This window comes from Heterodontus francisci, chromosome 42, assembly GCF_036365525.1.
Source record: "Heterodontus francisci isolate sHetFra1 chromosome 42, sHetFra1.hap1, whole genome shotgun sequence".
Lineage (NCBI taxonomy): Eukaryota > Metazoa > Chordata > Chondrichthyes > Heterodontiformes > Heterodontidae > Heterodontus > Heterodontus francisci.
The window spans coordinates 18,060,582-18,073,356 of NC_090412.1; the positions used below are offsets into that span (position 1 = coordinate 18,060,582).

The window sequence follows — 12,775 nt, forward strand, 5'->3', positions numbered from 1 at the left end:
ATCAGTATCTGTAGACACCCTGCCTATCATACTTCAACATTATACCCCAAAGGGCAGTTACCACTGTCAGGCCTCCTTGCAGACACTGGTGACATCGCTGACAGGAAATTGCTCTCCGCATCCAAAACTGACTCCATTGATTGCAACTGATGCTGTGACCTTCCACCTTTTGGGGGCTGATCTTGACCGACCCCAGGAAGCCAAACAACCGGTGGGATACGCAGCATATCAAGCAGCTCGGGTGTCAATACTATTTTTATAAAGGTGTATTAGTGAATCTCTGACAGTGTAAGATTCCCTTAGTACTGACAAGTGTCAGCCTAAATTATACACTTTAGTTCTAGAATGGAGCTTCAAGCTACATCCTCACTCAGTCAGAGGCAAGACCACTACCAATAAACCAAGCCAATTTCCGTTTATTTTGCATTGATGGGATTTAATGAAAGAGGAGCAATGCGAATATCATTAATAGTAGCAACACAAATTAACAAGCCCATAAAAAATGTAAACAAGGCACTCGGATTCATTTCTAGAGAAATATAATTGAGAAGCAGGGAAGTTATGTTAAGTTGGTTTACAACCTTGGTTCGACCACACTTAGATCACTCTGTACATTTCTGATCTTTATATTACACAAAGAATATAGAGGAACTGAAGAACGTAAACAAAAAATTGCAAGGTGATACTAGAACTGAATCAGAAAAGATCGAACTGGCAGGGGCTCCTTTCTCTAGAAAGAGAAGGCAGAGAAGTGACCTGATAGAAGTTTTTTTTTTAATTATGAAGGGGTTAGATGGCGTAGACATAGAGATATTTCCACTTGTTCAAAACTAGGGAACATAAATATAAGATAGTCACGAATAAATTCAGTAGGGAATTCAGGAGAAACTTTTTTATCCAGAGAGTGGTTAGAACCAGGTTGTCCGACCTTTTCAGGCGGAGGGCCACATTACGATTTTTGCTCAGCCGGGGGGCGGGGTGGGGGGAGTGGGTGGTGGGGGGGGGGGGGGGGGGGGGGAAGGGTGGTGGCCAGTGAGCAAATTTCAAAAGATTAAAAATGATTTTACTAATAAAAACAACAAATGTGCATTTTTGTGAAGCTTTAAATGAGAAGACTAATTTATTGACTTACTTTCTCGTCACTATATTGAAAACTGATTTAGTGACATACCTGACATTAGTTTTTGCTTGCCGGGCGGGCTGTTAAAAAAAAGTCGGAAAACCCCGCATCTGTCAAAGTTGGGAAGCGTGTTCCTGCTTCCTGTGAAACTCAGCACAATGTTTTTAAAAAGGCCGCTCTGCAAGAAGACAAGGGGAAATTTCCCATCTCCAGTTACGAAGCCCTGATGAGGATGAGGAACGGCCCCAGGTACAGTTTGTATCCGTGGTTTCCGATGGAAACCTTTGGCGGGCCAGATCCTGGCCCATGGGCAGTATGTTAGACAACCCTGGGTTAGAATGTGAAACTTGCTATCACAAGGAGTTGGTGAGGTAAATAACACAGATGCATTTAAAGGGAAGTTAAATATGTACATCAGGAAGAAAGAAATAGAAGGACATGCAGATAGGGTTAGATTAAGTCAGGTGGGAGAAGGCCTGTGTAGAGCATAAACACTGGCAGACTTCTTGGGGCTAGTAGCCTGTTTCTATGCTGTAAATTCTTTGTAGTTCTATTTAACCAATGACAGTGTGAGATGGGGAAACTAGATTGTGCATGATGAAAAATATTTAGATCAAAGGCCCAGTTAGAGGATCCAACGTCTGGGAACGGTGAGGAAGCCAAACCCAAAGTCCTTTAGAGAAGAGAGGTCCATCTGAGGGAAAATTGCTTTAGATATTGGGTGATGGGATGGATCAGATTACTGATAGACTGCGATTTTACTTCTGCTTATTGGTTGAATGTTTTACACTACCGTTTAAGGGGAATACAATGGAGTTTTCTCCCCCTCTCTCTTAATCCAATCTTTCTTTCCCTCTCTTTATTTCTCTTTCTGTACCTGATTTGATTCAAATTGACCCCTCTTCGCAGTTTATTTCCCAAGCGTTAAATGTCATTGGTTAAGGAGATAGACTGTTGGACCCACCATTCACTGAAGTCGGAGGTGCCCTCTTGCCCTCACCGGCTCACACTTCCAGCAAGCAACAGGGCAAAACATTTTGGAGCTGAAGGGTGCAGAAAAGTCTAAATAATGACGTACGCTGTGAGATTTCAGCCAATGCTTTTCATTTTAAATTTGCTGATATTGGATCACCCAATTTTGATAACACTTGAACTAACCAATTACAGAACCAACATTCATTGGCTCACTTATGAAATGCCAATCCTGGATGAGTCCCAACTGAAGTAAGATCATCTTGTTAATCCTTTGTAAGAACAAAACACAAAGCAAGAGCATTCCCATCTCTGACACTGCAAACAGGGTAATAAACTTTAGCCAGCTCTAAATATTTTTAAATTGCAAAAGATTATACTCTCCGCACTATCATACATTTTTATTACAGTATAATTTGGAGTCGAGGATATTACTCAACTATAAATGGCTCCTGTGGCAATAAAATATTATAAGAACAAGACAACCACAGTCCTCTCACAACAGAAGAGGAAAAAATATCTTTAAATAGTTTAATGTTATCACAAATAGTACTTCCAGCAATATTATGCCATGTAATAAGATATATCACACAAACAGCAAGTCCTGCTACTTTCCCTGTTGTAACTCATCAGGCGCTGCCAGACAGCATTGCAGTTCTATCCCCAAGTTAGCTCAACCTCACTGTCCTCTCCACTGCACCCCCAATCTGCTTTATCCAAATATCGGCCATTGGAGCCCCCACCCCAAGTCTTCTTAAGATTCTTCCAACTTGTGCTCCCACAAGTTCCCAATACTGCAGCTCCACTGCATCCCGGTACCACGCACGCCACTGCACTCAGTGAACAAATCTGTTTGCTTTGTTGGCAGCAGATCAGTTCACTCAGAATGTCCCTCATAGCAGTGAATGCCTCAGGCCATAGCCTGTGTCAATTCATATGTGTAGCCCACCATTTGATGCTGTGAACTCCTCTGACCTCCTAACATTGCATCACCTAAAGGGGAAGGAAGGTTTTTTTGGTAAAACAAGTACTCCCAATTATCACGTCAAATAAAGTCTTATCTATGTAATTAAAAATTAGCAGCAGGCCAGAAGTATTCAGAGGGAATCCATCGGGCATGGATCTGGGTCCCAGTGCACAGATATGTATTGGCCCATTTGAATCACCATTGGTGGTGTTAGTTTGATGCCTAAGGAGATGTATATACAGCCAGATGTATAGCATGAAAAGCAGCAGTGAGTGTAACAGAGGAGTTTGGTCAGTGTTGCACAGCTTAGTTATGAGTCTTGTCCACCCCGCAATCGGTGAAGCTGCAAAACTTGCTTGTTTTGAGTCTACCGAGATGAAATACAATAGGTAAATTCACCAATCCCGCCATCTCTAGGGCGGAAGTGATGTTCAAAGAGAGCATGAGTAGGAGATAGGATCGGATGACATCACCCCATAAATACGTGGAAGAAGAGCCATCTGACAAGGGAAGTGGCAAGATTCATTCTCACCTTCCCGGAAAGGTTGTTCCTGCCAACTGCCCACACACTTATGTAAAAAGGCAAATCACACACATTGTGCACACCCACACATGCCTGCACATGTTCACATGCACACCCCCACAAATGATGAGCATATGAAGACAAAAGAAACACCAAACATTGTAATAAACAGCATTGAATTCATTTCGTGAGACTAAAGGGTAATATTCCTTCTTACACTTGACGTAGAATGGAGGTTGTCAAGTTGCAGGCTGTTTTTTTTAATCCTTTCATGGGATGTAGGCATCGCTGGCAAAGCCAACATTTGTTGCCCATCCCTAATTGCCCTTGCCACCTGAGTGGCTTGCTAGGCTATTTCAGAGGGCAGTTAAGAGTCAACCACATTCTGTTAGTCTGGAGTCACATGTAGGCCAGACCAGGTAAGGACGGCAGATCTCCTTCCCTAAAGGACATTCGTGAACCAGTTGGGTTTTTATGACAACCAATGATAGTTTCATGGCACCATTATTGAGACTGGCTTTCAATTCCAGATTTTTACTAATTAATTGAATTCAAATTCAATTCAGCTGCTGTGGTGGAATTTGAACCAGTGACCCAGGGCATTAGCACCGGCCTTTGGATTACTTGTTCTGTGACAGTACCATTTTGCCACCATCTCCTCTGTGGCAGAGTGGTACTTGGCAACTTTGTTCCAATTCACTCCCATTCCCAAGAGATTAAAACAGTCATCAAACAAAAGCCCAAGGTGGAAGCATTGGCCTTCCAGCAATCACAGGTACTGGCATTTTTCCAATTTTCACACCAATTCTGTTGCTATTTTCAGATGAGAACCAAGAGACCTCTTTCTTCATTCGTTGGTGAAGTAGTGTTTGGCTATTTGCAATTAAATATAAAAGGACAAACATAACAGGAAATTTATTTTTAAAAATTACTAGTCGATCACATCAATTTAATTGATATTCAAGCATTTGATTCTCCTTCATTCTGTGTAGTTTCACCCCTGACCTGTTGGAACTATTTTAACAGATTTTTCCTGTGAACAAACAGACAAAAGATGGGACTCACAGTTAAGTCATTGATGGAGACAGTGGAAACTGTTGCTTTATGTCCCTGAAGCTGACTGACATAAGTCAGTGTGTTAAAATCCCAGATGATGCACGTCCCATCACGTGATCCACTCACAATCACATTATAAGATAAAGAAACCGCCAGACAAGTGACAGCTTCTATATGTCCACGAAGTACCTGGGATGAAAAATAAATGACTGCTGTGAGGCTTGATCATGTTAACAAGGAATTAAACGATTTCAATCTTTGATTATTTTTTCTGGATAGGAGAAAAACACATGAGTAAACCATACTGTTGTCAGAAAAGAGAGAGGGTTGACTTACTGGAGGGGAGATACCAAAAACATGTCCACTGGAAAATATGGAACATTAAAATTTCACAGATGTCCTTATTCCAATTATTCCAATGAACAAAGGCTTGCCTCAACTCCCCACTCGGGTCGCAAATTCTACTTGTAGGACAGATGTAAAGTTCAAGGATGAGAAAAAGCCATTTGGCTGAGTCCATCTGGTGACTCAATTCTCCTCTCAATGCCCAACCATTTCTATTGCCCTGGTTCACCCACAGAAGCTTGTTGTTCGAGCAAAGGAAGGAATGCATTCATATAGCGTCTTCCACAACCTCAGGACATTCCGAAGAATTTCGCAGACAACAAATTACTTCCGAATTGTAGTCACTGTTGTCGCAGCCAGCAGCAGCAGCCAAGTTGTGCACAGCAAGATTCCACAAACAACAATGAGATAAATAACTGGCTAATCTGTTTTTCGTGGCATTTGTTAATAGATAATAGCTGGCCAGGATACTGGGTGAACACCCCTGTTCTTTACTCTATCATACCATGGGATCATGTTTACTTGAGCAAGATGATCAGGTTTGAGTTACTGTGCCATTTGGAAAACAGAACTCCCTCGGTACTGCAATGTAGTGTCAGGGCTAGATTAGGCACACAAGTACTTGAAGTGGTGCTTAATCCCATACCTTCTGACTCAGCGGAGAAAATACTAGCACTAAGCCAAGCTCACACTTACCGTACACTAATTGATGGTATAGATGAGAGAAACCCAGAATGTTAATATGCTATTTGCTTCAAGACGATCTTCTTTTAACTGCCTTCTTTCACAACTAAGTTTAGTACAAATAAATTTGCTTACTTACTCCAAGGTAAATCCATTGAGAAATCATCAGAGATTGCACTGCTACATTACACTCACTAACAGAAAGCTGAACTGCAACATTAACATATTTTTGTTTCCAAAAAGAACAAAAGTACAATAATCGGTTTTATTAAAAAATTAATTTCCTGTTGTTACTTTGTCTTCATTTTCCATTCTTTACTGAATCCCTGCATCAAAGGTTCTGCATCTTTCCAATAAGGTTATAATTATCAGACAGCATGAGAGAAAATGCAACATTCCCAGACTTGCACCTTCCGGACTTATTTATGACAATTAAAGACAACTGGAGTAATTTCTGTGCGAAAGAACAGAGGAAGCCACAGAGTTGCATAGGTTGCGGACAGGAATTACAACAGGATTCAAAACGAACATGCGGTGATATTGGTTGTATTGTTTACAAGCTGAAAAGCCAAATGAGTTCTGCGAGCTTGCCTCGCTAATGATTTAATTTTCAATAAAGTGTTGAGTGCCTTGTTTATGTCACAATTATTATGGAATATTGAAGCGTACCTGAGAATTGAAGTCTGGAATGTTTTGTTTTTGAGGTGTATATGTGTGTGTGTGAAAGAGACAGAGAAAGAAAAAGAGAGATGGAAGAAGGGGGACAAAGAGAGAAATAGATAGACAGATCATTAGTCTGGGTGCACAACAGCATATAATGTGAATGTCTAAAAGAGAGACACAGAGGAAGGCCAAGCAGGAAACAAAGGTCAGAAAATGACATCAGGCAGGAAGGAGAAATGTGGGCCGACTGTCCGATTTGTGCAATTGAATGAGAAAGCAGATGATGTAAAGAGTGGTAAATTAACAGGAGGAGATGACAACCAGTTAATGGTTCTGCTTCAATAAGTCATAACCTTGCAAAAAATTGGGAAACAAGGCCACTTGTTAACATAAGTTCAGTCATAACATCAGCAAAGGTTATGGACACAAAGATCTCTGAAGCAGGGATGCAGTACTTATGAACATATGAATTAGGAGCAGAAGTAGGCCATTCGGCCCCTCGAGCCTACTCCGCCATTCAATAAGATCATGGCTGATCTGTTTGGGTCTTGAATTCCACACTCCCATCTACCCCTAATGACCTTTGATTCCCTTGCCTAACATGAATCTATCTACACCCACCTTAAAATTATTCAGTGACCCTGCCTCCACCACCTTCTGAGGCAGAGAGTTCCAAAGTCGCACAACCCTCTGAGAGAAAAAATTTCGCCTCATCTCTGTCCTAAAAGGGCGACCCCTAATTTTAAAACAGTGCCCCCTAGTTCTGGACTCCTCCACATGAGGAAACATCCTTTCCACATCCACCTGGTCAAGACCCTTCAGGATCTTATATACTTCAATCAAGTCTCCCCTCACTCTTCTAAACTCCAGTGAAAACAAGCCCAGTCTGTCCAACCTTTCCTCATAAGACAAGCCGCTCATTCCAGATATCAATCTAGTAAACCTCCTCTGAACTGCCTCCAATGCATTCACATCCTTCCTTAAATAAGGAGACCAAAACTGCAGACAATATTCAAGATGTGACCTCACCAATGCCCTATATAACTGAAGCATAACATCCTTACTTTTATTTTTAATTCCCCTCATAATAAAGAATAGCATTCCATTAGCCTTCTTTATTACTTGCTGTACCTGTATACTAACTTTTTGTGGTTCATGCATTGGAACACCTAGATCCCTTTGCACCTTGAAGTTCCGCAGTCATTCTCCATTTAAGTAATACTCTGCTTTTTTATTCTTCCTGCCAAAGTGAATAACTTCACATTTTCCCACATTATACTCCATCTGCCAGATTTTTGCCCACTCACTCAACCTATCTATAGCTTAGCTATCATGCCATTGCTCCCCTCAACTAAGTCATTGATATAAATTGTAAAAAGTTGACGCCCCAGCACAGACCCCTGCGGGACTTCATTCGTCACATCCTGCCAATCAGAAAAGGACCCATTTATGCACACTCTCTGTTTTCTGCCAGCCAGCCAATCTTCTATCCATGCTAATATGTTGCACACTGCACCATGAGCTCCTACTTTGTGCACCTTAATCCTTGGGTTTACTGACAGTGACCACTTTGTTTCTGGTGTGTTAAGGCAACAGAGTCAATTTACCCAATCTACCATAATTGCCAACTGCCCCATTATGGGGCGGCTTCAGCCAGCCCTAAATCAGCTGTTTCCTGGCACCTCCAGAAACAGAGGCCGAAAAATGGTAGTTTTGTATGAACCACTGATTCCCAATTAATAGCCAGCACATTAAAGTGACTTTCTACGCTTCAGACAGCAAACTGCAACCATACACGAATAAAGTTGGCCCCAGGCAGAATCAATTGCAGCAAAGCACTGGAACTTTGCGTGGTCGCATGCAAGCTAGGTAAAGGTAACAGAGGTGGGCAAATAGAAAATGGCAGTAACATACCTCTTTCAATGCCATGCTTTTTATTTTTTCTTTGTTGGCTGCGATTTCCCACACGCATATCACGCTGCTCGTCGCTCCAGTGATAACAGTTGTAGATGTTGGACATACAGCACACAGGCACTGCCCCCAGTCTGACAGGCATTCAAATACAGTTATAATCTGTCGAGAAATCATTTATCATTTTTACAAATGTAATCCAATTTCACTTAGTGCTCAATTTTTCAATAATCCTGCGTGAATTTGACTTTGTAGTGTGCAAATGATTGAAGCTGCTCCATTAACATATTGCCATTTCCTCACGATCTTCTTTATGCAATCTGCTTTCTTGATTAGCTTCACAATTCAGTCAGCCCACTTTTCTCCCTCCTGCTGTCAATCCAGGCTGCGCTCCCGTGCCATACTGAGGGGTGCTGCACTGTCAGAGATGCTGTTTTTTGGGACGAGACATTAAACCCAAGGCCCCCCCCCCCATCTGCCCTCTCAGATGGACGTAACTGATCCCATTAAACATGCAAAGGAGAGCAGGGGAGTTCTCCCTGGTGTTGAGGCCAACAGTTATCTCAACCAAAATAGCTAAAAGAGGTGACCTCACTGTTATTTGTGGGATTTTGCTGTGCATAAATTGGCTGCTGCATTTGGCTACATTACAATGGTGATTACTGTTTGTTCTTTATGCATGATTTACATCAAATAGGTCACAGCCCACAAAGCAATATCATTTAAACATCATTAGACATCAGCCTTCTGTGCTATTAGCTTGAGACAAAACATTATAAAGAGTTAATTTAATCAACTGAACTTTTGCATGAACACTATTTAAGAATCTGCTGTTAACCTGAGAGTCTGACACAGTATTCTTGCAATGAAGAAAGAAAGACTTGCATTATATATCACCTTTCACAATCATAAGACATCCAAAAACACTTTATACACAATGAAGCCCTTTTTTGACACATAGTGACTGCTGTAATTTAAGATGTGGCAGCAAATTTGTACACATTAAGATCCCACAAATAGTAAAGAGATAATGATTCACTAATGTTTTAGTGCTGTTGATTTTTAGTTATTTTAGTTGAGGGATAAATATTGGTAGGGACACCAGGGAGAACTCCCCTGCTCATCTTCAAATAGTAGCATGGGATATTTTACGTCCACTTGAGGAGGCAGGTGGGGCTTTGGTGTAACATCTCATCCGAAAGACAGATGAAACAATCTTGGCATTCAGCTATTTATGAATTTTACATACCTTGTCAGCACTGTAGTTTCCCAGAGAGCAGCTGAAGTCATCATAGCTCCAGGAGAAGGTTTTGTCCCAGTGTGGTGGCATCAGTAATTTATTCTTCTCCACAGCAAGAACCCCCTTCTCGGTATATACGATGTGTCCGACAACTCCCTTCAATAATTCTGTGTAAGATAAGATGAGCAAATCCTATGAGAGGGGGATAGGGTGATATATTCCAGAAAGCCAGATGGTGAAAGACAGAACTGGAGCCAATCTTTACACACTTTTATAAGCATTTATTTGCAGAGATACACATTACAAGCATGCACCTCCTCATCCAGCCACCACGATTTCAGTCTGTTCGTATTTATAGGGGCACAAGTGAATCCCCAGTTAATGCGTACAATTAATATGGGGAATTGCAGAACAGCCCCAGAACACTGTGCCCAGCTGTGCTTTGGCACTGGTGGGACATAAGCTTAACTTCCCCTGATCTCAGCTGCAGTATTTACTGCAGGGAGGGGAGAGGTGCAACTCTCTTGCTTGCACACTTCCTGGCACTTGGTTCAAAGCACCATCAGTGCTGCTCCATAAGTGTGACTCTCACGTGCCTTCTTGAGAAGTGTTGGTGCAGGTTTGGGGGAGGATGGGGGGAAGGGTACCAGACCACAGAAAGATTTCTCATCCTCACAGAATTACAATAAATACAGAAACCCTCAATCTTACATCTAATAGTAATTCCATGTTTTCTTTCTGCATCTTCCCTTGTTAGGTGGGTGAAATAGTCCAATCAACAAACCGCACCATAGAGACGGTCAATGCCATTCTTTCATTTCCCCATTTGCACCCCTCAGCTGCTGAAGGCACTGACCCAGGCCGGGTACAGTTCTATTGGTATCTACAGTGATACCTCCCCAAGTGGTCATTCTCCATGGAGGAGCATTGACAATGAGTGTTACATGCCCATGGTAAGGCATCACACCAAACTTGATCCTGTCATCACCACTTGACCACATACACATAATTTTCAGCAGATGTCACTGGATAATATTAATAACCGGGATCCTGGATAATTCCTCACCTCCCTCTGTGCCAACTGACATTCAGCTCAGGGACATTGAGGATAATTCGAACACCCCCATTACCCCGACTCTGAATGACCCAGTTCAGGTTAGGGATTAAGCCTGGGAACTTACCAGTCAGAGGGAGTTGATGCCACAAAATGGGTGACCCATGAAGTATACCAGCAATGCAGGAGGATGCCTGCTGAATCAGTTTCACTGTCTAAAAATTAATCTGAGACCAGCAAATTGGTCCTTTGTGAGGTTGGGGGTGGAGATAAATTATAGGATGGCTCAGGATGATCACTGCCAGCTAATAGTGCCTTGAATTGTTTTCGCGGATGGTTTACGCAGTCTGTTAACACATCTGGCATTGTCAAAATAAGATATAAAAAGTCTCAAACATCTCTGTTTTAAATACCTTTTACTGGAACACTAGAGGGCTTCAGATTCTGCAGGTGGTAGAAGAAGGGCAGGGTTGGAGCAGAAGTAGAAGCTGAATCCTTCCCTGAAGAATGCTTTCCTTGGACAATCCGTGGAGGGTGAGCTTTACTGAACAGCTGTACTCAAGTAAAAGAAAACCCCTGTGAGTCTCTATCTTATAAAACACGGCCTATGTTCATTTGCTTGCCTGTCCATTTAATAGACAGCTGTAATTGGTGCCAGGTGAAATGGAAATTATCTCTGAAAAATAACTTGCAGCCACTTACATGGACTGGTCTGGCAATCATTCATAAGCAATCTGCCAGAACATTCACTGTACATTTCCGATACTCTGAACAGATACAATCTGGGCAAGTACTAGAGTTTCCTCTCTGTAAAGTTTCCATATAAGGACCCTGAGCTTCTCGCAGTTACAGAACACTTTTAATGAATCACTTATGCTGTAGTTTCTGTACTGTGCAATTGGTTTCTCAATGCAACTACTCAACAGTTGTGGTAGAAATGTGGATCGAAGCACCTGATTTGAGAATACTTTGAATTGTGGCAAAGCAGGATGCAACACAGCCTTGGTCTTCACACTGATCAAGACTGGTTACAGACTCTTACTTTAAACTGTGAATACCATTATTTATTTAAATGCCCAAGATTGGAAGGTATTTAGTGTTAAACATACTTTAATGCGTCATTCGGAGACAATACCACCACAGAAAGGGCAGTGGAAACATGTGTGCAGCATGGTTAGTATAGAGAACAATGAACCTTCTTGGGTAGACCAGGAAAATTCCACAGTATATTGGTACAAACGTGGAAGAACAGAAAATCATTTAATTTAGTATGAAGAATGGCTTTTACTTTGTTATTAAGGTCCTGCAGCCAACTGGAAGTGAGAAACTGGAGGTTAGGTGTAGCATCTCCCTATAATATGAAAACTGTACAATGAGTGGCTGGCAATACAAAGCACATTTATATTGTATTTAGGGGTCCCAGAGCAGCAGTGCTCAAATGGAGACCCATGGCCTCCATGCGTCAATAACCGTTGCTCATTTAACTTCCAACCATTACTCCAATCAAAGCTCTCTGGAGGTCAGAGGATTCAATTTTTATTAGCTTAAAGGGCTGGGAGTCTAGAACCAGGGGACACAGTCTCAAAATAAGGGGTACGCAATTTAGGACTGAGATGAGGAGGAATTTCTTCACCCAGAGGGTGGTGAATCTTTGGAATTCTCTGCCCCAGAGGGTGCGGAGACTCAATTGTTGGGTATGTTCAAGACTGAGATCGATATATTTATACACATTAAAAACATCAAGGGATACAGGGATAGTGCAGGAAAATGGTGTTGAAGTAGATCAGCCATGATCTTATTGAATGGCAGAATAGGCTCGAAGGGCTGAATGGCCTACTCCGGCTCCTATTTCTTATGTTATGAACTCAGCTTAGGTGTTTTGTCACTGGAAACCTGATTACAGCTCACAAGACCCAGAAAAATATCAGGCTCCAATGTTGTCAGATCTGCAAGGGTCATTTACATGACAAGGTATTGCTGACAGTGGGAGAACTGCATCTTCTGCCAACCCCAATGATTCACTGTAAAAGGGTCTTTAGAAAGTCAGTTTGGAATCTTGGATGCAATTTCCACTTTCAGCATGGGGTGATATCAGATTGACTGACCAGCATGCAGCCTGCTCGACTTATCATTCCATTGTTAATGGGTACTCGAGCTGTTATCACTTATTTTACACCATCACTCTGAGTTAAATTTACCCTTTTCTATCCACTCAACCACCATTATTTAAAGTCATCCCT

At 41.8% G+C, this 12,775-nt stretch overlaps 1 protein-coding gene across 3 annotated transcripts in view; it reads right to left on the reverse strand.

The window, feature by feature from the left end:
- The window catches only part of wdfy4 (WDFY family member 4), a 235,402-nt gene that overhangs the window by 16,686 nt on the left and 205,941 nt on the right, over nucleotides 1–12,775 (reverse strand). For all 3 annotated transcript variants that reach the window (XM_068020681.1, XM_068020680.1, XM_068020682.1), the window contains exons 55-58: nucleotides 10,949–11,087; nucleotides 9,491–9,648; nucleotides 8,245–8,403; nucleotides 4,648–4,827 (exon numbers count right to left, since the gene is read on the reverse strand). In XM_068020681.1, the coding sequence (XP_067876782.1) occupies nucleotides 4,648–4,827; nucleotides 8,245–8,403; nucleotides 9,491–9,648; nucleotides 10,949–11,087 (636 nt within the window). The remainder of the gene's footprint in view (nucleotides 1–4,647; nucleotides 4,828–8,244; nucleotides 8,404–9,490; nucleotides 9,649–10,948; nucleotides 11,088–12,775) is intronic.